The sequence below is a fragment of the Microtus oregoni genome, unplaced genomic scaffold (genome assembly GCF_018167655.1).
Source record: "Microtus oregoni isolate MIOR12 unplaced genomic scaffold, Mior012 000062F_ref0000492, whole genome shotgun sequence".
Classification (NCBI taxonomy): domain Eukaryota; kingdom Metazoa; phylum Chordata; class Mammalia; order Rodentia; family Cricetidae; genus Microtus; species Microtus oregoni.
In genome coordinates, this window is record NW_024543872.1 from 9,904,910 (window position 1) to 9,928,577 (window position 23,668).

Consider the following 23,668-nt stretch of genomic DNA (forward strand, 5'->3'; position numbering starts at 1 on the left):
ACCAGTTCCTTCTCAGGCAGGGCTGAAGCAACTGCATAGCCATGAGCCACACACTGTGTCTTTGAGCTACTCCGAATACCAAAGTAGACAAGAGTTCACTGAGCCCCTGCCAGCTCTATCCCAACTTTTTTCTTAACTTATTTTTTCAATTTTATGTGTATGAGTTTTTACCTGCATGTATGTATGTGCACCGTGTGCTCTAAGTGCCTGAAGAGGTCAAAATTGATTAATTAGATCCCTTGGAATTGGAGTTACAGATGATTATGAGCCACCATGTGGGTGCTGGGACTTGAACCTGGGTCCTCTGGGAGAGCAGCCAGGGCTTATAACCACTGAGACCACTGAGCCATCACTACAACTCCCTGTTCCAGCAGTTTTAATATGCAAATACTGGTGGCTGCTGAGAGGGAGAGAGTCATTTCTCTTCAGGAATGCAGCCCCTGAGAAACTACCCACCAACATGCTGGACTAAGGACTTTTTTTTTTTTTTCAAGTACATGAAATTGGAAGGGAATAGTGGTAGGGCGAACTGTGGGAAGAATTGGAGGGGAGGGACTGGGGTGGATTTGATCAAAACACATTTTTTATATATGTATGAAATACTCAATTTAAAAAAACATTAACTGACCATAAGTGGATCCACTTGTAACTGTGAAGAAATGACACAGACTCTGGAAAAGTAAGGAATGATAAAATGTTTAGTCATTACTAACAAACAAAAATTAGTTATTTCACAAAATAAAAAAATACTTAGTCAAGTCACCTTTTATTAATCCAAGTTAGTGGACTCTGGGGTTTTCTGTGCTAGGATCTATTAAATCGTTGCCAGCAAACATTTGTATGCTTTAGGTGGGTTTATGTTTTCATTTCTCTCAGGGAGCACTCAGGAGTGGGGTTGCTGGGTTACGTGGGTAGGCTTCTATTGAACGTTCTCAGAAACTGCTGAGATCCTTTCTGCCCCGGCAGTAGGAGGTTTCAGGTTCCCACACCCTTGCCAGTCTTTTCAGCTATGTTGCTCCTCAGCAGTTCTGAGCAGAGCATTGTGTGTGCAGCGTCCCTCTCCCTGGGGACTTGGCGTGTACATAATTACAACACTCAAAAACCTTTGAGGAAACGTGTGCTCAGATTTCACCCACTTTGCGGTTGGATTGCATGTCACCTTACCCAGTGAGGAGAAATCTCCGCATGCTCTGCTTCAGATAGAATTTGTGGATGTTTTCTTTCAGTCTGTGCCGTCCTCTTGGTGCACATCCAACTTAAATTCATCTTTTTAACTGTAAAATTCAGTGTTGTGTTTTTAAACTCTATTTACAGAGTTTTGCTGTCATCATTACCTTCAGTTTAAGAACTCCATCACTTCATCAATCTCAAAAAAACCGTCACACCCGTTCACAATCTTCCCTCAGTCTTCCCAGCCCCCACTCTTAACTATGTAACCACTAACATACTTTGTGATTTCCCTACTCTGGTATTTTTGTGTAAATTTAGATTATGTGTTCATTTGTTAATGGCTTCCTTCACTTAGCAAAATGTTTTCACAATATGTGGATGTCATCAGTTCTTTGTTCCTTTTTATTGCCTAATACTATTCCACCGTCTGGCTATAGCTCGTTTTATTTAAGGCAATTCCCCAGTTGACATCCGAGTTGTTTCCACTCTTTGGCTGTGTTAGTGTTCTTGTGCACATCTGGACGCTGACTTCTGTTCAGACACGTTCTCATGTCTCCTGGATGGGAATATATATATCTGAGAATGGAATGACCGTGTTATGTGGTACTCAGCCCTTTGAGGAGTATCCAGACCATTTCCCAAAGCAACTGCATCATCTTACACTCCTGTTGGCACTGCCTGCGGATTCCAGTCTCTCGACGTTCTTGTCGGCACTTGTTATCTTTTCTGTAGAATTCACCCTAATGGGTGTAAAGTGGTCTCTCATCGTTCCTTCATCTCTTTCCCCAGTGTTCAGTGCCATCGAAAGTCTTCTTCATGCCTGTTGTACTTTTTTGTATCTTTAGAGAGTTATCTTCTTGATCTTTGGCTCGTTTTGTAATTAGATCATCTGTCCTTTTATGACTGAGTCGGGAGAGTTCTTTGTATTGAGAGGTAAGGCCCCTTATCAGATATGTCATCCTGAGACTTTTCTCCCTTTGTGTCTTCCTTTCACTCTCTTTTCGTTGTTGCTTTTCACTTATTTTATTATTTTATGTGTGTGTGCACACACAGGCCCATGGAGGCCAGAAGTGGGCACTGGTTTCCTCAGAGCCACCTGATATAGGTGCTGGGATCTAAACGCCAGTTCTTTGACAGCAGTGATCTCTTCAGCTGTGACTGCTGGAACAGGATCTCAGGCAGCCCTGGTGGTCCTGACTGGAGCTCCTGGTACAGCTGAGGCTGGTCTCCAGCCCCACACCCGGCTGCCTCTCTCTCCAAAGGTCTGGGGTTACTGGCACACCCAACACCGAGATCTCTCTTGTCTCAAGCTTTTTTTGTTGGTTTTGGGTTTTTGTTGTTGTTTTGTTTTGTTTTTTAGACAAGATCTTTCTTTTTAGCTCTGGATGGCCTGGAAGTCACTATGTAGATCAGGCTGGTCTCAGACTCAGAGTTCTGCCTGCCTCTGCCTCCCCAGTGCTAGTCTAGTTTTATTTATTTAGAGTGTTGAGCCATTTTTTAGTTGATCCCCTCTTATGGAGTTTAATGACTTACTTTGAAAAGCAAAGGGTTTTTTTTTTTTAATCAAGATGATAATTTTACATCTCTCTGCAGTATAGCCTGATCTAATTTATATATTGTATCAATGAACTAGGATAGCTATCATTATAAGCAGGTAATAATTTCCTGTGATAAGAACATTTGAAACCTCTTCTGGATATTTTGGTAAAAGTCTCTAACTTAATTTTTAAAAAGCTCATTTATTATGGGCTAAGGAGTTGGCTTGTTAAAAGCACCTAGCCTGAAAGAATAAGGATATGGTGGCACACCATGTAGTCCCAGCACTGGGAATGCAGAAATAAGGCTACTCCTGGGAGTCACTGGCCACCTAGACTAACCTAATCAGTGAACCACAGTTTCAGTGAGAGACCCCCATCTCAGGTGGACAGTGGAGAGATAGCTCAGCGGTTGAAAGCCATGGCCATGCTGGATGTGGTGAGAAATACCTACAGTCTCAGCATTTGGGAAGTAGAGGCAGGCGGATCTTTTGTGAGTTCCAGGACAGCCAGGGATACACAGAGAAACCTGTCTTAAACAAACAAACAAAAAACCTGGTTGCTCTTCCAAAGGACCTAGGTTCAGTTCCAAACACTCACATGGCAGCTCACAGCCATCTGTAACTCCAGTTTCAGGGGGTCTGACTCATCTTTGGGCACCAGATACACATGTGGCACACAGACCCACACATGCAGGCACAACACCCATTCACATAAAATAAAAATAAATAAATCTTAAGAAAAACTAGGAGGGGACTAACTGTAGAAGGTGCCTAATACTGCTCTCTGGTTTCTCTGTGCAGCATAAACACACACATTAAAAAACAAAACGATTTATTCCTTTCTTTTCTTTTTAAGTGAATTTTTTTTTAGAAAGATTTGTTTATGTGTATGAGTGCACCATCTGCACGTGTGCCTGCATCAGAGGAGGGCATCGGATCCCATTAGAGATGGTTGTGAGCCACTATGTGGTTGCTGGGATTTGAACTCAGGACCTCTTGGAAGAGCAGCCAGCACTCCTAACTGTTGAGCCATCTCTCCAGCCCAGCCCCCCTCTTTTTCTTTTAAACATAATGATTTGGGTATTATGTCCAAGAAGCCTTTGCATAAGATTTTCCTTTGCCTTCTTTGAGAAATTATGAAATATTAGCTCTAATACTTACTATGCTTCATTTTGAAGTTCTGTTGGTTTGGGGTGTTTGGGTTTGGTTTGGTTGGTTATTCGAGACAGGGTTTCTCTGTTTATTCCTGGCTGCCCTGGAACTCACTCTGTAACCAGGCTGGCCTTGAACTCAGAGAGCCACCTGCCTCTGCCTCTCACATGCTGGGATTAAAGAGGTGCGCCACCCCTACCTGGTGCTTTGTCTTTTTAATGTGATGTGAAGTAAGGGTCTAAATTCATATTTATTTGTATCATGGCTCACTCTCTAAGAGTATGCTAAGTGATAAAAGCAAATTTAAAAGTAATTATTATAGTTCAATGCCATTCATACAGAATTTAAAGGCATGAAAATGTTATATTCATCTTTATGAATATAATACATGGGTTTAAAAAAAAACTTCCACACCAAAATCTCTGGTAAGAAAAACAGGAAGTTTCCAAAGGGAAGAATGAAGGTACTGACCCTGTGAAGAATTGGTGGTAAAGGAGTCTTCAAGTCTGTCTGTACTATTTTAGATTAAAATAAATTGTATGTAATTATTCATTTGGGGTGACTGATGGTATTATACTCAGTCATTTTCTGAGCTTTTATATTTCTTAATTAAAGCACACAGAGTTGGCATTATGGTATTCCTGTGATCCCAGTACTTGGGAGCTAGAGGCAGGAGGAAGAGGAGTCCAAGGCTGTCGTCAGTTCAGGGCCAGCCTAGGGTACGTGAGACACCCATACACAGAGATTCAGCAAGAATCACAGAGAACAGGGCAGAGTGGCATGCTCCTAAAATCCCAGCATGGAGCCGCAGCAGGGGGATCTTTAAGTTGAGGCCATATCTCAGAAAACAAACCTAGAAAACAGGAGTGATAGAAAACAAAATAGTCCATTCAGCACCCACACAGCTGCACAGGAGGGCAGGCACTGTGCGTCCCTCCAGGCAGCTCGTCTGGGGCATATTCTGTCTGTGTGGCGTTTCTGGGCTAGATCCCCGGGGGAATTCGCAGGAATTTGTGTTCACTGTCACTTCTATTCTCCCAGTTTTGCTCCCACAAAATCCACCGACCTGACCACCCTGGGTCAGGGAACTGCCCCTGAGTAGTTTAACTGTCACACCCTGTTGCTCCAAGCTACCTCTTAGGGGTTCAGCCCTGTCAAGATGGAAGTGAACATCTCTTTCCCAACCTCTGGCCATCAGAAACAGTGAAGTGTACAATGAACACATACTTGGACGTTTCTGCAAGAAGCGCATGGCCGCAGAAGTAGCTGCTGATGCCCTGGGTGTACAACAAATAAGGTTTTCCCACGGCGGAGTGAGTGGCATTCTTGTTCCAGACCCAGGAGAACTGGAGAGGGAAAGTGCACCTCCGTTCGGAGTGTTCTCAACTCGGTTATTTTTAAGAGAGAAGGATATTCCTGGACTGACAGACAGACACTACTGTGCCTCAGTGGTTGGGACCCAAAAGAGCTAGCAGAATCTGAAAACTTAAAGATGATGTCCGCCAATGTTGTCAGAAAACCCTTAAAGGAGGTAAGAAGCCCAGGACCAGTGCACCCAAGATTCAGCGCCTTGTTTACTCCATGTATCCTGCAGCACAAACGCTCTGAAGAAACAATATATTAAGCAAAATAAGGAGGCTCCAGAACATGCTAAGCTTTTGGCCAAGAGAATGAAAGATACCAAAGAGAAATACCAGGAACAGATTGCCCAGAGCTATAGGCTGTCCTTACCAAGAGCTTTTACTTCCAAGTCTGAGTCCAGTCAAAAATAAACCTTTAAGAGTAATGAATAGCTGGGCGGTGGTGGTGCACACCTTTAATCCCAGAACTCGTGAGGCAGAGGCAGGCGGATCTCTGTGAGTTTAAAGCCAGCCTGGACTTCATAGTTCCAAGATAACCAGGGCTATATAGAAGAGACCCTGTCAAGACATAGGGAGGGGGAGAGGAATAAATGATCAGCTTGGGGGAAAAATCCAGAACTATACCAGGCTTTCCTGAGGAAGGTCCCCCTCTAATGAGCATGTGGCCGCTCTCTCCTGGTCCTTGGCTACTCAAACAGACCTCCCTGAGCAGGCATGGCAGTTTCGCTGACCAGGCCTAGGAGGCACTCTACAGCTGAGCCTCTGACCGCCAGCTACTGGGGTGAGATCTTGAGCGTGAGAAGGAAGGCTGCTGTACAGCCGCGGAGCGGAAGGGTTCTTCTGGCATGGCCCCTGGCAAGCTGTACTTCCTCCCACACACGCTTGAGAAGCCTCACACGTGATCTTGATTTTCATCTATAAAAGTTGTATTAAAAGATGGGCAGTTTCTACCCACAGGACTTGTGGGATCAGATGAGGATGGGTACAGAATGTTGACATGCAAACACGAGGATCTTTGTGGGGTTTTTTGTTAATTTTTTTTCCTTCTTGGATCTTCCTGGATGCAGCCTTTCTCCTTGCCATATGCTTCCAACCTCTCTCAGCCTCTTCTTTTGGTTTTGATTTTCACCCCGTAGTTTTGAACTTTCTCTGTAGCCCAGCCCTTTGAGTTCCCAGCCATCCTCCTGCCTCCTAAGTACGAGGTCTCAGCCTGTTCTTAAAATGCTCTTACTCCCACACTGCCCTCTTCCTTCTTCTTTCTCTTCCTTTTCTGAGTCCTGGCCATTTTTTTTTTTTTTTTTTTTTTAAAGCATGGTCCTGGCTGGGAAGTGCTTTCCTCTTTTGTTAGAGAGATCGGCACCCAAAATGACATGTTTTCTCTCCCATCCTCCCAGGCTCAAGCCACAGGGTCACCTCACACATCACCCACTCATGGAGGTGGCCGCCCTATGCCCATGCCCGTGCGTTCCACGTCTGCAGGCTCCACCCCTACCCACGGCCCACAGGATTCACTGAGTGGAGTTGGAGGAGACGTACAGGAGGCCTTTGCACAAGGTGAGTTTCCAGGCAAGTCTGTGGAGAGCTGAGGGGCTGAAATCACTTACCGGATCCCTGCCAGCATTTTCCCAGCTTTCCTTTTGTGCTCTTGACTTAGGAGGATCAGATAACGTGGCCTTAGTAATCAGATTTACAGTATAAATAAGTTATGCGCTGGGTCCTTCTCTATGATAGGCTGGTCTTCCATGGGAGGTCTGCAGGCACGCTTGTGAAGACAGCTGGCCTCCTGGGTTCTGAGCTCTAGCCTGAAGGAAATGCCTCGCCCTTTGGACTTTGCTCCTTACACATTTGTCCCCAAAGGTCCTTAGAATAAGTAAGAACAGGAAAAGAAGTGATTTCCATAGGACCTAAGCATGCATTTGCCACGGCCCACTGAGGAACCAGAGACCTACAATCTTAAATAATGGTCAAGGGAGTCTGGAGGGGAGGGAATGGGGACGAGGAAATGGGAGGCCCCTCACTCTGAGACTGAGGAACTTTGTGGGGCAACACTAAGCCAGAACTCTGCTGCGGGGCCTTCGAAGCATTGGACTTGCCAGGCCCCTGCTCTCCCGGTGGAGAAGACGAATGTTCCAGGAGCATGCAGACCTGCGGCAGTCCCACCTTCCCTAGTCACCTCTGCACCCGGGCTCCAGGGCCACACTGCCTGGGGCATCTCTCGGCGCCCTTTTTCATGCTCACCCATCTGCACTGCCATCTGCTCTGACTCCTCAGGTACAAGGAGGAACCTCCGCAATGACCTGCTGGTGGCTGCTGACTCCATCACCAACACCATGTCATCCCTGGTGAAGGAGCTTCATTCAGGTGAAACCCAGAGCTCCCCACCAGTCTCCACCTCCCCTGTGCCCACATCTTCCTGCCCTCTCCTACCACTGGGCACACAGCCTTCCTGCCACTCCGTTTTCCCTTCTAGGAGCACACAGGATCTTCACCCGGTGCCTCCCTCCCACACGTGATCACAGTTTATATTAACAGTCTGAAGGAGCAGACACAGCTCCTCAGTGCAGCCAGATCCCCGCCTCACTCCCTGTCTCCACCTACACTTTGTCCACAGTCTCTTTCCCTAGGGTCCGTCGCCTCATTCTGAAGCTATCCTGGATGTGGCAGCAGTCAGCACAAGCCACCTGTCTCTATTCCAGCCGCCCTCTGGCTTCCTGCTGTTTGATTCTGTTTAGAAACCCTGTCTTCTCCTTTTGTCCATGACCAGGCTCTGATCTCACCTGAAGATCCCAGCTGCTGCTCCCTCCATTCTTTACCTTTGGTACTATTTGACTTCTCTCTCCATCTCTCCATGACTCAGCCAGTGCAGTGGCTTCCCAGAGTCCTCTGCTTCACAGCGTTTTCCCACAAAACCACCGAGTAGACCACAGCTCCATCAGGGATATAGCCACTCGGTGCTCAGGAGTTACTTTGTAGCCTTAGCGTTCCTATGAAAGCTGCCATCCCCAGTGCTGCAGTGCTCACACTGAAGGCTCCTCTGTGTCCTTTCTTACCCAAGGCAGTGCTTGTAAGAACTCTGCAGTGGCCTCTAGCAGGGCTGTCAAGCTAAAGCACAGAGCAGGGTTTCCAGGGACCGTTCAGACAGTCCTGAGGAAGGCACGCCCAGGGTGTTTTCAGCGGGGGGAAAGCATCTCCTTTTGGGCTGTCATTTTTTCCACACCTCAGCCTTCAAGTCCTTCTGTTTTCCTTCAGAAGAGATTACACCTGTGGCCTGATTGGCTTTCCCAGCTCAGGTCCGTCACCCATTCTGCCACAGGTGATATGATGCCTTCACCCTCTCTCATCCTGTTTCTCATGCCCATACCAAAGCCCAGCCCTCACGGTACAGGCACAGAGCTGGGGATGGGTGACCTCAGGATGACCTCACAGCTGATTAGAAAGCCCTTTCTCAAATACAGCTCCCTGATAGGTTTCAGTTGGTGTTTTAGAGGGAATTTCTTAGGGATTTTTAGGACATGCAGAGAAAGTAGTTGGAGTTTATGCAAAACGAACGACTCACAAGCTCTGCACTCAAGAATGGGAATGTAACTCGATTGACAGGAACTGATCAGGCATGGCAGTACATGCCTGCCATCCCCAATACTTGGGAGGCTTTAGGAATTCAAAGCCCACCTAGGCCATATGGTGGGGGGAAGGGGCAAGAACATCAGTCAATATGAAAAGCTGGTTTTAATAAAATCGCATTATTTATGTGCATTAGGTGTATTAGTGATCCTGTTGTACAACCTCCTTGTTTTAGAATGTGGGCTCTTTTAGAAAAATTACTTGCTTGCAATCACACAGCATGCAGAGGCAAAGCTAGTTCTAGAGCTCGGGTGTAGAGAAACATGGAGCCAGGGCTCTGAGCTGACCCGGGACAGACTACAGGGCAGTCTCTGTGAGGTTCCTTTTCCCAAGCACAGAAGCCTATATCTGACACAGACAAATGCACACATGACCCAGCACCCTTGTTAAAGACAGAGATAAACACTGTTCCTCAGTGGATGGGAGACTCATGGTGACTCCCTTGAAGTGGCTTCATGGGCCTTTATTAGGCTAGGAGTGGTTATCCAGGTCGGCTTTTCATACATGTCCTACAGCCTACATAGGACACACATCTGTAGTTTGTCTTCCCCATCTTCCAAAAAATATTTTCAACTAATGGAATCCTAGAGTTCAAAAGGATCTTAAAGATATTTCATTGAGCTTTCTGTCAATTTAAAAGCCTCCAGTTTGAATATTTTCAGGGAACTCATGTATAGCCAGGTCTAATCACTGGCGATTTCTTCCTTATTAGGGAACTGAAATCTTCCTTTCTATCATGGGTTATTTCCCGCCTAAAGCCGCCCTAAGTCCAGACTTCCTCTCCAGGCCTCCTTTAGAGTGGTAGATAATGCGGTAACTCCCAAGTTTTCTCCTTTTCTAGGAATTCTACCCAGTCCCTTTAACATGCATCAAATATGCCAGCCGGTGATATCATGCCCTCTGCTTCATGGATGTGCAGGGTTCCAATCAAGCATTGTCGGGGTGTGGAGCTGTTGGGCATGGTCAAGGGACATGTATACACCCTGGAAGCTGCTTGCTGCATTAGGTCTCTGCCTCAGGCCTCCAGCCTCCCTCACTGGTACTAGACCAAACAGTCACTGGCCTCCTTGGACTTGTTTCCACAGTAGAGGAAGGTGCAGAGAAAGAAAAGGAGATGCAGGATGAAAAAGTCAGGACCCCTGGTCTGAATGGGAGCCCAAGCGCCTTCCTTTCCCTTTGTTCCCGCCTCTCTTCTAATACTCCCTCCCCAAGTCTGCAGCCCCCTCAGTTCCTCTTGCCTGTTCTCCCAACTGCCTCTGAGGTGTGCCCACAGGTGGTAACACCGGTCAATACTCACACGCTGGGATGCAAATGAGTCATAGAACATTGCCCTACTTCCCAGGGTTGATGGTCTCGTTGGAGAAGCACAACTGAGACATGCAGAGGAAGTGTGGGAGAAGACAGAGCAGCAGAAGAGGTGGATCAGAAAGTATTAAATGTCGGCTGGGGTTCCTCACCCAGCACACCTAAAGCCCATGCTAGACTCCCGCACCACATAGACCACAGAAGCAGGGGCATGCCTGTAATCCCAGTGCTTGGCAGGTAGAGACAGGGGCATCTGAGATTCAGGCTCATTCTCTGCTGCAGAGTGAACGTGAGGCCAGTGTGGCCTACATGAAGCTTTGCCTCAAAAGAAAACACCATTGAATCTGGGTGTGTTGGCATTCAGCTTTAATCCCAGCACGCAGAAGGCAGAGGCAGGCAGATCTATGATTTTGAGGCCAGCCTGGTCTACGGAGCAAGTTCCAGGAGAGCCAGAGCTACACAGAGAAACCCTGTCACAAAACAAAACACACCAAACCATTAGATGTATAGCAAATAGTACTAAGACTCCTGAAAAGGAAAAGACTTGTAGGTTGGAATAGATGGCTTCCTGGAAGAATAAAGCAAGAAAGGAAGGTGTTGGTGAAGGACAATAATGCCTTCTTAGACTCTATGTGTAATGTACCAAGCTTCATGCTCTTGTCATCTTTCAGTTTTATTTATTAAGCAGATAACAAAATCCTCTTGAGGCGTTTGAGAGTCTCCAGTTCTATCTATCATATATTAATATGTTGTTTTTCTCCAGAACGTAAACTCCCTAAGGCAGAGATTTTGGTCTTTGTTGTTGGTGATGTATTCATTCCCAGTGTCAGGAACAGTGTCTGGCATCTAGGAATGGCAGTGAATGAACCTAAGGAAAGGTTAAGGGCGACATGATAACGTTAAGTGAGGGGGAGTGGTCTACAAGCCTCAGGAGGTGAGGAGAGACCCATGCTACCTCCCGGCTTCCTGCTAGACCCAGAGGTAGGTCTGTCACACAGCCCTGGGGGCAGGGGGAGAATTCTAGACAAGGCTCTCCGAGGCTCATTAACTGGGCAGGTTAATAAATGGCAGGACCTGGACTTACTCCAGGAGTTCCAACTCCAAGCCAGTGCTTTAGTCCAAGCAGAACAATTAGACCAAGCGAAGTGGGGAAGCCCCAGTGAGGTGTAAGGCAGTCAAAGGGGGACAGGTGGGAACCCTCTCAGGACAGTGGCTCTGTGGTGCCGCTTAGCCCCTGGGATGGTACGGATAAGAGAGAGCGTTTGCAGGCTCAGGGGCAAGGAATTTGTCAGCAAGGGCACTGACATTGCCTAGGAGACAGGAGAAAACATTGTCTAAGTACAGAAACTATTAGAAGCCAAATCGAGGCCTGGGAGAAATAGGCCACTGGGCATGAGTTTGCTGTCCTGGCCACACACCTCAGGCTGTCAGAGGAGAAACAGCCATTTGGAGGTCCAGGTCCAGATAAGAAGGCCATGAGGCAAGAGAAACCAAGATGTGCCTCTCATGTAAACACCAACCCGCCCCAAACACATGTCTGTACCCCAACCAAACTCCAGCATTGCTATGGAAATGTTTTTACTAAAGGCATAGCAGCTGCCGCCTTGGCCCTCCCTTCCTGTGGCACACTGCTCTAGGAGTGCCTCCAGGTCCCTCCTCAGCTTCCCTCCGCCCCCCAAAGCAAGCCTAGAGCCCCGTCTTTGCCCTCCACTCTTGCCTTAGCCATGGACTGCACCCCCACCCCCGTAGGAACTGGAGTGGTTTCTGTTGGCCCAACCTCAGGGCCCTCTGTCTCCCTCACTGGCTGACCACCTCTCTGTCTGACTGGATGCTTGCTCCTAGCTCTTAGTATCTCTTGGTCCCTCTAAGTGCACATCCCAGGGCCTATATGTCTATGTGGAGACTGTGAGAATGCCTGAGCTTCTGTGGCTCTCAGGTGCCATCTCTAAGAGCAAGAGGGTAGAATCAGGGTGCAAGATGAGGGAAGTTTGTTTTTGTTGCCTCTAAACATTGTATGAGTCCTTGCAGATATCAAAATGTGGAGACATTCAGAATCAATAACTACCAATTTTACAGAGGACCATTTCTCTTCTTTGGGGTGAAGTCAGGCTCACGTGGGAAGCACAGCTCAGTCAGCTCCCGGCTCAGTGCACATGGTGTCTTTAGCGCACATGAACAGCAGCACATGGGCTCTTTTGAAGAGCTCTGACCAAAGCAGGCTTCCAAGCTCTATTCACCCCTAGCTCTCACCTCTGTCTGCCCTATCCTTGCTGTCTGAATCCCAGAGAAGGATGCTGCTACTCTGTGGTACCCTTCCCTCTGAGCACCCCTTTATCCTGTGTGTAAAACAAGACCACACAGTGAGACATAGACTGACACCTCCTTTGGTTGCCCCAGTACTCCACATTCGTCTGAGCCACTCCAGAGCTCCTGTGTCCTTCAGAATGTCCCCTAGCGATCTAGTTTGTACACTGAACACGCCGATGCATATCTAGGCAGCAGCAACCCTCTCTGAGGACACACGTGGGCTCAGAATGTCCAAGGGGGAGCTGGCTAGCAATGTTGTTCCAGAACATAGAGAAACAATGTTCCGCTCAAAACTGTTTCCACTTTGTTTTCCTTTCAGAACCATGTAGGCTCTGGTCTCTCCCCCTCCCCCGCCCCTCATAGCCGCTCCCTAGAGTTGGTTTGATTTTTCTTCATAACATTCCCATGTCAGTTGTGGGTTATGAGTAACTGCCCTACCTCATTATCCCTGGCAGAAAAGCTCAATAGAAAGGGATATTTAAGGCTAGCCCCTGGGCCGGGTGGGTCAGGGAAACCCCCTTAGAGAAGTCCAGGGGCCGGAGAAGAGCTGGAGTGTGACCTCAGTATTGTTTCTGCCTTTGCTGCCACAGGTTAGCCAAGGAGCAGCCCGGACACAGGAAGCCCAGGTGAGTAATGAGTCCTCGTCTTCCTCTTTTCCTTCTTCCCTCATAGGCCCCAAGCCAGAGCAAGCCTTGCAGTTAGGATTTTCTCGAAAGAACCAATTCTGCCTTTTCCTCTGCTCCTGCACAGCTGCCTCCACTGGACCTGTTTACCAGGTTTCCAGGCAGTGGCTTGACTTACATTGCGTGTCTGTGGCCTAGCGTCACCAGTAGCACTGACTGAAGCAGGTGGCAGAGTAGCCACCTTCCTGGGCTTCCTCTGCTTCTGTTGTCCTGTCCTCTGTAGCCACTGTCTACCCACAGCCAGAATTCCCCTGGGATCCTTTCACTCAACACTGCCCGCGTATGTGGTCCCTACCCAGTCACACGGACCACAGAGAGCCAGTGAGTCAAAGGACAGACAAACATTCTTCTGGTCTTAAGGAATTAATCTGTCACATCTTTTTTTTTTTTTTTTTTAAATCTGTAGTCTTGATGCAACTTCCGAGTTTGCTTTCTTTTTTGTTTGCTTGTTTATTGGTGCTTCAAGACAGTCTCATTGTGTCGGCTTGACTGTTCCTGCTTCCCAAGTGCTGGGACTAAAGGGGTGTGCTACCAGGCCTGGTCTCCACTTCTTTTTTAAAAATTGAGCATCTTTTTCAGTTACAAATCTTCAGGGTAGAAAACCCAGGGCCAAGGCACCACCAGCCAGAAAAGGAACTGTCTCAGATAACCTTCTAAGAATGTCATCTGAGAGCTGAACTGGGCCCCACCCTTCTTGCCAGGCCAGCTGCACACTTGGTCTGCAAAGCTGGCTGCAGGTGGGCAAAACCAGCGTACTGCAGTGTATGCAGATCAGGCCCTTCCTGTGGCAAGCCCGGACTGCCACACGCTGCTGGTGAGGTCAGGAACTGACTCAGAGGCCTTCAGGTGCCCTCTGTCCGTAGGGCAAGAAAGACTGCATGGAAAAGAGATAGGTGAGCACCGTCCAGTCCACTCCATTGGTTCACATGAAGGAGCCAAAGCCCCCACTCGAGGACTTGGTGCCAGGACTGGTATCACATGGTGTTGCTGCCTCACCTCCCGACCTACGCCAGGAGTTATGAGAAGCCACAGTAGAGTTAGATGAAAAGTCCTGCATACTGTGGCATGCTCTCTGCGGCCGAAGGCTTCCTCCCATTCCTCTACATTCTCTGCCCATCTCCTCTACCACACTTCCTCCCCTTCCAAACCCGCCATTGTGACCCAGTTTTTTTATTCAGTGGGAGCACTTCCTACCCCTGTGACATAAGCAGTGACCTCAGAAGACACGCACCCTCACCCTACCCCAACCCTGTCCACCAAAAGAGAAGAACTGAGGGCCCCAACCTCCACTCTCCCTGCAGATCTGCCGCTTCACAGCCATTGGCAGCTTTGCCCTGAGCCCCCAGTGTGCTTGTGACTAACAGTCTGTCTTGTACAGGCACAAAGGCCGAGGAGCAAGCTGGCACCAACAAGACAAGGGAAGGTCTTCCCCCAGAGGCACATTCCTCTCCATCTTTCTGCTGCACACCTGGACCCGGCTTGCAGGCTGCCAGACTCACTCCACCACCAGAGAGAGGAGCCAAGCCTATGGGAAGTGGGGAGGGACTGCCTGAGGCCCCGGCTGGTGGGCCTCCTTGTGAGCCCTGCATGCACTAGCATCTGCATTCCTCCCTCAGGGCATGGTGTCATCTCTGCATCAGGAATTTACCAGGAGGTGGAAAAGAAAAGAAAAAGCACCCGAGCCTGAGCCCGTGTGTGTTCCTGGCCTAATGGGGTTCCTCCTGGCATCTGGCCAGCACAGGGTATGCTCCCTGGTGTGGGCACACAAGTTTCTTTCCTACCTTTGACCTTTAAAAACCAACAGGTCTCCTATGCAAAGAAAGCTGCAGGCCTAGCTCAGTTCTACAGACATTCACGCCCTGGCTTCAGTGCTAAAAATAGTGTCCTCCCCCCACCCCCTTCCTCTCTGAACTTCCACCTGCACAGTGCTCTGCAGTACTGTTGCTCTACAGCCAGGAGGAAGTTCTGAGAACTGTGTGGTCCAGTCAATGGGGAGGCAGCAGTGTGTAAGCGCCAAGCTGGTGCTGGCAGCCAGGGGGCGCACTGCCCAGATGCTGCTCACGCAGCCTCTCCCCTGGGGTCCTGTGGCACATGTGATCGCTAAGTTCAATTCACATAGGATTTTTTTTTCTGCTCCTTGAGCTCCAGGATGTTATTTTTAGTAGAAGAGCTACTATAAATATTTATAAAGGGCAGTGACTGGAATGAAGTGAGAGGGCCCACAGCTGGCATTGCTGCATCCCCTACCCACCTCTACAGACCCCTCCCCAAATTTTGAGGTGCATGCAGAGCCGTGGCCTGAACCTGTGACCACACATGGATGGAATCCCATGAGAATCTCCTCAAGAAGCAGTTGGGAGAACAAAGGGTGGAGGCTGTTGCATTCCATCCCCGTCTGTCTCTCCGCCTGACCCCCATTTCTAGATGGAGTAACTCAAGGCTGAAGTGGGAGAAGGGATACGAACTTGCTGAGTCAAGGTCCTCTGGGTCCTAGGTACTATGTGTGAAAGGCAGGTGCACCATGGATTTCTGCCACTGTGAGGGCAAAAAATAGAAGTTGGGAGCTGGCTTCTGCTCGGCTGTTACAAAAACACTTGGCTCCCTGACACACAGATGGTTGGTTAGTAGGCAGAGCTAAGGACCTGGAGGGCCAGCAGGGGCTTGAGCACAGATAGCACAGGAAGGCTGCCACACTCAGGGAAAGGGGATCCTGGCTTATGGAATGCCGGGGCGGGGCAAAGATGAAAACCCCTGTGTAGAAAGTTCTGGGGACGCACTGCACACCCCGGTGCTGGAATTGACCAAGCCTCCCAGACAACACTGTGGGGTGCCTTACTTTCCCCAGCCCCACCCTTCACATTCTGTGCCTGGGAACAGGGCAGACTCCTGACTCCACATGAGACTCATGTTTCCCCCAAGGCAGCAAGAGACAAGAATAACACAAAGTACGAGGGCTGCAAAACCAAACTGCTCCCTGCTGGTCTGGGAGGAGTGATGCTCACCTCCCTATAGGAGAAGCTGGCCATGCCTGGGCAAGGCAAGGGTCGAGGGCCAAGAACAGGGCTGCATTTGTGCCTCCGATACCAGCATCTGGAACACGATCTCTACCTTTGTTATACCAACTCTTGATTTCTTTTAGAGCTAGGAACCCATTATTAGCTAAGGCGCCTGATTTCTTGGCATCTGCTTTCAGGCAAAATTCTATACTATGTCTCCCTAAACTGGAACATAGGAAGCCATTCTATGGTGGGAACTTCCTTGTTAATTTTCCATAGCCACTGAATTTAATTTAGGCAGATGGTCCAGCCTGGGTAGGCAGGCTGCTCTGCAGTGCCCTGGCCTGGATCGCTGCTGTAGGTGGCACGGGAGAACCAGATGCTCCCTGGGCCATCTTTTGTGTATGTTGAGACTCTAGCTGACCTGGAACTTGTAATCTTCCCACCTCTACATCTTGCATGGTGAGATTCCAGATCTGTGCCACCAGCCTGTGCCACCAACCTAGCCGTCCTGAGTCTTGAGGATGCAACCGCCCCTCTTAACTCTGGTGCATGACCGCAGCCATCTTGAACTTCTGTTCTCACCTGCTGTTCTTTATCTACTGGTAGACTCCTTTCTTGCACTGCCTGCTGCAGGTGCCCACCAGCTTTAGAAAGGAGCAGTTGCCATGGCAATGCCGAGTCATCTGAATCCCTGCTGCTGTGTCTGGAAGAGAAGGGCTCACGAGGAGCTGGTTGATGAGCTCCAAGCCTGACCACAGCGATGCACTCTTCAGCAGGGGTCAGGTGTTTGGTTACAGCTGGAGTGTGGGAGGCGGGCGGCTTACCTGCCTCTCGAAGACCTCTGTAATGGCAAACGAGTCACACCCTTACAGGCTCTAAGAAACGAAGAACTCCCAGAGCAGGGTCTTAGGCAATACTCTATCCTAGTAGTTCTCAAACTGAGCAGCATCCGGGTCTGCTAGAAGCCTTGTTGATGTCGCCAGTTTCTAATCCAGTTGCTCGGGGCTGGAGCAAGAGCTTTGCAGTTCTGTGGAGTCCCAAGTGATGTTGGTGCTCTCAACCTGGAACCTATACTGGCAGCACCACCCTGAGCTTTTATGAGGAGCAAACCAATCGCACCCGTGCAGGGAAATGCATTTTTAGTCAGTCAGAATACAGGCCAGAGTCTGTTGTCTGTTCTAGAGGAAGATGTGTTAGGGGGAACTCCAGAAATCCCATTTCTTGCCTGGGGACTGGAAGAGGGTACTGTGTGCTGGAACCAGTGACTCCTATACTGTATTTCTCTCTCTCTCTCTCTCTCTCTCTCTCTCTCTCTCTCTCTCTCGATTTATTTTTAGTTATGTGTGTCTGTGTGTCTGTGTATGGGTCTGTGTACATACATTTGAGTGTAGCTGCTCACAGAGGCCAGAAGGGGGTGCTAGCGTCACGGGTGGTTGTGAACTACCCTTTGTGGATAACAGACACCAAATATGGCTCCTTTGCAAGAGCAGTCATATTCTTAACTGCGGAGCCATCACTTCAGCCTGGTAGACTGAATTTCTCTCTCGTTTTTTAATCAATGAACAGAGGGCCTGGAGAAATGGCTCATGTCTGCTAAGACATCCTTAATTAAACATAATCAGCCACCACCTCACCCTAGCCCAGTGAGAGTCCTTAACCAGGTAACAGAACGCTGTCCCAATGGTAGCTTATAACCATGGCCACACTATCAGTTGGATCAATAGTGTCGTGGAAGTGTGAGTAGGCTGATATATCCCATCCAAATCCATAAGGATCATGGGTGCCCATAGCCTCCAACTTCTGTTGGGTGCAATAGTTTCCCTGTGAGAAGCAGAACTTTAGATTCAGCCCCTGACTTGTAACTGGTGGGGCGTCTACCTCACTGGGCCTAAAAGCCACCTGTAGACACTGGGCTCATCATGTAGGCAGGCCCAAAGACATCGTCAGTCACTGGTGAAAAATGTGTCATCTACCAGGCACCAAACCCTAATGAGCAAGATCAGTAAAGAATCAGTTTGTATCCTGTGTCCGAAGCCAATCAGAGGCCTCCCCGTAGCAAAAAAAAACAAACAAACAAACAAAAAACCCAAACTCGCCCAAGAATCCCATAGGACTCAGTCTTTTGCTTCCCACTGTTCCCTCCTGAGGACAGGCACTAGGGACAATGAGACTTCCTACGCCCACGCAGCCTCTGGAGCCGTGCTTAGAAGAGGACCCCCCTCTTTGGCCACTGCCTTCCTAGTGTTACCACTCTGCAACTCACTGGTGTTTGGGTGCCTGGAAGGAGTGATTACACCTTGGGCTACTGTGAACAAAGTCAAACAGTGAGTAACAAGCCACAAGTAACAGGAACAGCTCTGGGCCCAGAGATAGGAGCCAGGCACAGATAATGGCCGTGAAAACGTCTGATGGAATCCTCCACCTTCTGCCCTTCCTTTCCTCTTGGCTAACAGTTGCTGTGGATCCTGCTTTCATTGCCTAAGCATTCATCCTGAGCTGACCCTTCACCACCCCCCGCCCCAGCCTACCATGGGAACCCAGACCCCTGCTCCTAAGAGGGGACAGAGGCCCAAGGAACAGCAAGTAGAAGAGAAGGAAGTGTGCAGCTGCGGATGGAGAACAGCGCTCCCTGTTCTGGAGGGTACACTGGTTGCCTAGCGCCACCTCACTCATCCTGTACCGAGGCTCAGGTGATAGCTTCTTTTGTCTGGAAGCAGCTCATTAGGTCTGGGTTTTGTCCTGATCACCATGCCCTAGCTTGCATTGGAGACCTAGTCCCTTCACTAGGTTTCCAAGCACAGGTGCTGTCTTCTCCGGCCCAGAAACTCTTATCTGCCGCTCCCACCCCTTCATACCCTGCGTCTTTCCCAGCCTAGCCCCTACACAGGGTTTTCTGGGGGGCTGCATACTTCAAGGAGGCCGCTTATCTTTGTGCCTTCAGCCATTCTGAGAGAGTGGGAATTAGATTGGGGTCATCCAGAGGCCTCAGGCCAAACTTTGCACACTGTGGGGTTTAAAGCTAGTGCAGTGGGGAGGGGCGCTGGTTTAACATTCTGTTTGCTGAGGCCCCTACCCTGAGCAGCCCAGGGCCCCACCTGGTGCTCGCTGGACTTTTCCTGCCCCCCACTTTATGACTTGGGTCTTAATCTGGAGAGAAGATAGCTCTATGACAAGGTCACTTGGGCTGTGCTGAGCACACACAGCTCCCCTAAGAAAAGGCCTTCCACTTGGCACACCCAGGCACACCCTGCATAGGAACTCCACTTTCAGAGCTACGTCCAAGCTACATATCCTACGCCCCGAGAGGACAGACAAGGCCAGATGGATCAGACCGTAGAACTGCTGGGACATTTAGAAAGAGATGGATCTAACTCACTTGTCCTGTGCTTGCCTAAAATATCCCTGGCCACAGGTTCAATCCCCAGTGCCTAAATTAAAGACATTGGGCGGGGAAAGCGAGTTCAGGTGTAATGGCTCACACATGCATTCCCAGCAGTGTAACAAGAGATGGGGATTGCAGTGAGCTCAGTGCAGGCGAGGTTCTGTACAGTGACGCCTTATCCGTAGCAACAACGACTCTAGAAGAGGAATGTGTGTTGGTTGGGCTGATGGGTGTCACTTACTGACCCCAGCAGGTGGGAGTCTTCCAGGGGCTTTTCTCCGAAGGAAAGAGGAACAGTGTACACTTAGTGTCTGCCGTGTGCCAGGTGTGTTTATGTATGCAATCTTGTTTAATGCCGTTTGCTCACAAAGCTGCCGTGTTAGGTTTATCCATCTGCAAAGCAGCAAGGCTCAGAAAGGTCAAGTGTCTTGCCTGAGATCACACAGAAAGAACAGGCCCCATCTGTGTGCTTGACTGATGGCCGGTGAGCTAGACAGCTGCTGCGGCAAAAAGTGTGCCAAGTTTCAAGAAAGACCGAAGTCTCAAGTTTAGTTGAAGGAGCAGGGAAGGGCTGCTTAACAGGAATCTGGTTTGCCCACCGCAAAAACCACAATGAAAGCTGGTATCATTAGCCCAGTTGGTACCGTGTTTACCTAGCATGCAAGAAAGCATAGACTGGGCGTGGTGGTACACACCTGGAATCACAAAACTGGGGAAATAGAGGCAAGAGGGTCAGAAGTCTAACGTCAGCCTTGGCTACGGAGTGACTTTTGAGGCTAGCCCGGGCTACCAGAGACCCTGATTTAAAAAAAAAAATCACAATGAAAACTGGGCTTTATGCTATACGCTTGGCATCCCAACACTCTGGAAACTGAGGTTACAAGTTCAAGGCTGGCCTGGGCTATCTATAAGTACAAGACCAACCTGGGCCACATAGTAAGACTCTGCCCACCCCCATAAAAAGACAGATGAGGATGGAGAGATTACTCAGCCATTAAGAGCACTGACTGCTCTTGCAGAGGATCTGGGCTGGATTCTTATCACCCTCGTTGTGACTCACAACCATCTGTAACTCCAGTTCCAGGGAATCTGTTGGCTTCTTCTGGCCTCCCTGGACATCAGGTAGACAAAATGCCTGTATGCATAAAATAAAAAACTGGGGGAAGGGAGGGCTGCAGTGTAGGAATAGCTACTCAGAACTGTTAACTGTTTAAATCTTAAAATGGAAAATGTCTTGCCAGGCAGTGATGGCACATGCCTTTAATCCCAGTACTGGGGAAGCAAAGGCAGGCAGATCTCTGTGAGTTTCAGGATATCTAAGGCTACACAGAGAAACTGTATCAAGGGGGAAAAAATGTGGATAATGTCTCAATTCCTAATGCCACCCCCAGACATATCCTTCAGTGCTTTCCAGTCCACTTAAACTCAACATGGACCTGCCACAGACAACTGTGTTCACTCTTCCTAGATATGGACCCAGCGATGCCAACCCCAGCAGGAAGGGAAGGGATAAACAGCAGCCTTTCTGCACCCATTCAGTGTACTTACTGGCAGTGTTTAGACTGAGTCCTGCCACTGTCCCAATAGGCACTGTGAATATCATCATCCCCCAGGGACCAATGAAGCAACTCCAATAGGGATGCTGTCTGGGGACCAAGGGGTGACAATGTGAACCTCAAAACTGTCTCCAGAGGCAGATCCAGCCCCAGGAGGCACTGCCTTCTCTTAGTCTGTCATAACAACAGTCCTAGTAGACTGGGTGACTATGAAGGATGGTTTGTCTAGCTCGCCACTCTCAAGGCTAAAAGTCCAAGATCAGGCGGCAACTGTCCAGGGCCTTCTGTTACTTCACATGTTGGTGGAATAGCTGGAGGGCATGTGTTAACAAACCACAAGGGGCAGCCCTTGCTTTCTAACAACGAACTCTTGCAGTAACTAATCCAGTCCCCCCAGAGAGCCCATTAATCCCTTTTAGCAATCCGGATCACCTCTTAAAGGTCCACAGCCTCTCCGTGCTGTTCCCCTGGGAACCAAGTTTAAATGTGTGTTTCAGAGGAGGCAAGGCATGTTCAAACCATAAAGTGCCTCGATGCCCAATGGACATGGATACGCAGGACCTTGAGTCCTTCCCTATACCATTCCCCCTAAAACAGGAAGAGGTAGAGATTGTCAGACCCAGGTGCTTTCTTTCTGAGGCCACTGCACCGGGGAACCAGTAGGTCGGTGTTAACATCTCCAGGCCTCATCCCTCCAGTTTCTCAGGGCACAATGGGAAAGTCTTAGGGTCCTCTGAGAGATTATCCTGCCTGACTATAAGGGGATCTCCAGATTTAATCAGCCTGAGCAGTTCCCACTGCCACGTGAGAAGCAGGCCAGAGCATCATAGAACTTGACAGCTCAGGAAACCGAAGCCAAGGCCACATATGGGCCAGGGCCACCCAGAGGGGTTGGAGGAGCTCCCAAAAGGGCCAGCAATGCCTTCCAAACTCCTGCCAGCTTGCATCATGGCAACTGGTCCTGATGCAGGAGAGAACCCTGGATAGGGGACGGAGTGGCAAGGGCACTCCTCCGGAGGCTGTGAGCTTCTGCCCTCAGTCCTTGCCTCCTTAACCTAATGAAAAGCCCCATGACTGACTTCCAGAGAGCAAGTACCAGGCTTTCCTGCTACCAGAGGCTGACGTTCCCGTCACAGGTCCCCCAAAGATGACATTTATCCTAGAATTGTCCTGTCCGGTGATTAGTCTGAATTTAGAGATGAAACGAAGAGGATCCCCTACCCTGTGCTTACAGTCCCCTGCAGGAGTAGGTAAACGAGCAGGACCTATTACACTGCCTCCTGTGGGAAGGAGGCAACTGGGTGGGACTGTAAAAGGCAATCAGACCAAATGACACCTGCTCATGACCAAACCAGGACATAGAAAAATGGCAAGGGAAGAGGAGTCAACTTGGCGTAACTAAACAGTGGCACCATCTGAGCGAGTACAGCCATATGACCTCATTCCGTTATGTGCTGCTCAGATCTTCTAGCATCTTTATTTAAAAACAAACAAACAAACAAACCAAAGAAATCATTTTTTGAAGTAAAACATTTCCTCCTGGCTCTTGCCTTTGAAGCTTTGCTGTCACTACCCTCGCTGGCAAGGCTCTGAGGTCCCTTTCAGTCTGCAGGCCTGTGGTGATGTCAGCGTACCCCAGCTGCTTTCAATTAAACCCCTTGAGCTGAAGAGCAAATGGCTTTAGCGAGCTGATTTTCCAAAGGGTCAATCTTATTTTGAACCAACGTGTCAAAACAAAATCAACTCAACCACAACACATACTAAGCAAATAAATACATCTCTCCTCAGATTCCCTTTACAAACTACACATGTGCAGCAAGAGAGGCAGCGTGCGCTCAGCCCTCGGAGAGAAAGGACGGGGTTCTGTTTTAGCTCCTCTGAAGCAGGGGGCCAAGAGCTGAAAACACAACCGAGCCTGGCTTTGGGGTCACCCGTGACGATGCTGGCACAGCACTGGAGGCTGCCTAAAGCGAAGCCTGGGCCCCGCCTGTGTGAGCCTTTACCCTGGTCACTGGTTGTGCCAACTGGGAAGGATACATAACCTACAGAAGTGGGTGGCAGAGGCTAGGAAGGGCACACATGAACCTTGAGAAAATAGGGTACTAGTGTCTTCACCACTGGTATCTTCTTGCTGCTGTCTGCTGCTGGGAAGAATGCCTGGACACTGCACGGCAAGTCATGTGGTTTCCCATCAGGCTAAGGAAGAAGATGCTGCTTTGTAGCTGGGGTCTACATCACAAGGTAGTATGAGGGGGCCCAAAGTTGTTTATTTCTGTCTGCCCAGGAGGGTCTTTTCAAAAACAACAGATTACAAATGGTGAACTGTCAGGATTTTACAAGACCCAGACTTCAAGTTTCCTTTGGGAACGCCACACTCTCTAGCTCTGCTGCTCCTTCAGTTCTACATGGCAACCAGCCTGCTGTTCTTGGATGCCCCCCCCCACCTCCATAAACACATCTTGTTGGCATGAGTCCTGGGGCAGCTGCTCAGGGTGCTCCATCAGCATCCTGCATCCTTCAAGACCCTCCGACACAGAAAACCTCCCTCACCAGGCAGCAGCCCAGAGATGGCCACCCACTGAGAAGCCCACTGAC

At 49.1% G+C, this 23,668-nt stretch overlaps 2 protein-coding genes across 10 annotated transcripts in view; both read left to right on the forward strand.

Annotated features, from left to right (window-relative positions):
* Nucleotides 1-14,710, forward strand: part of LOC121439585 (dystrobrevin beta) — a 215,352-nt gene extending 200,642 nt beyond the window's left edge. For 6 of the 9 annotated variants that reach the window (XM_041640106.1, XM_041640102.1, XM_041640101.1 and 3 more), the window contains 4 exons: nt 6,615-6,774; nt 7,492-7,581; nt 13,044-13,079; nt 14,515-14,710. In XM_041640106.1, the coding sequence (XP_041496040.1) occupies nt 6,615-6,774; nt 7,492-7,581; nt 13,044-13,048 (255 nt within the window). In that variant the 3' untranslated portion in view covers nt 13,049-13,079; nt 14,515-14,710. Of the gene's footprint in view, nt 1-6,614; nt 6,775-7,491; nt 7,582-13,043; nt 13,080-13,203; nt 13,366-14,514 lie in introns of those variants that run through there. The other 3 variants (XM_041640104.1, XM_041640109.1, XM_041640108.1) reach the window with 3 other exon arrangements.
* Nucleotides 14,711-14,805: 95 nt separating this feature from the next.
* LOC121439584 (DNA (cytosine-5)-methyltransferase 3A) overlaps nt 14,806-23,668 on the forward strand; it is a 136,259-nt gene continuing 127,396 nt past the window's right edge. The window contains exon 1 of the mRNA XM_041640099.1: nt 14,806-14,878. The gene's annotated coding sequence lies outside the window, so the exon portion shown is untranslated. The remainder of the gene's footprint in view (nt 14,879-23,668) is intronic.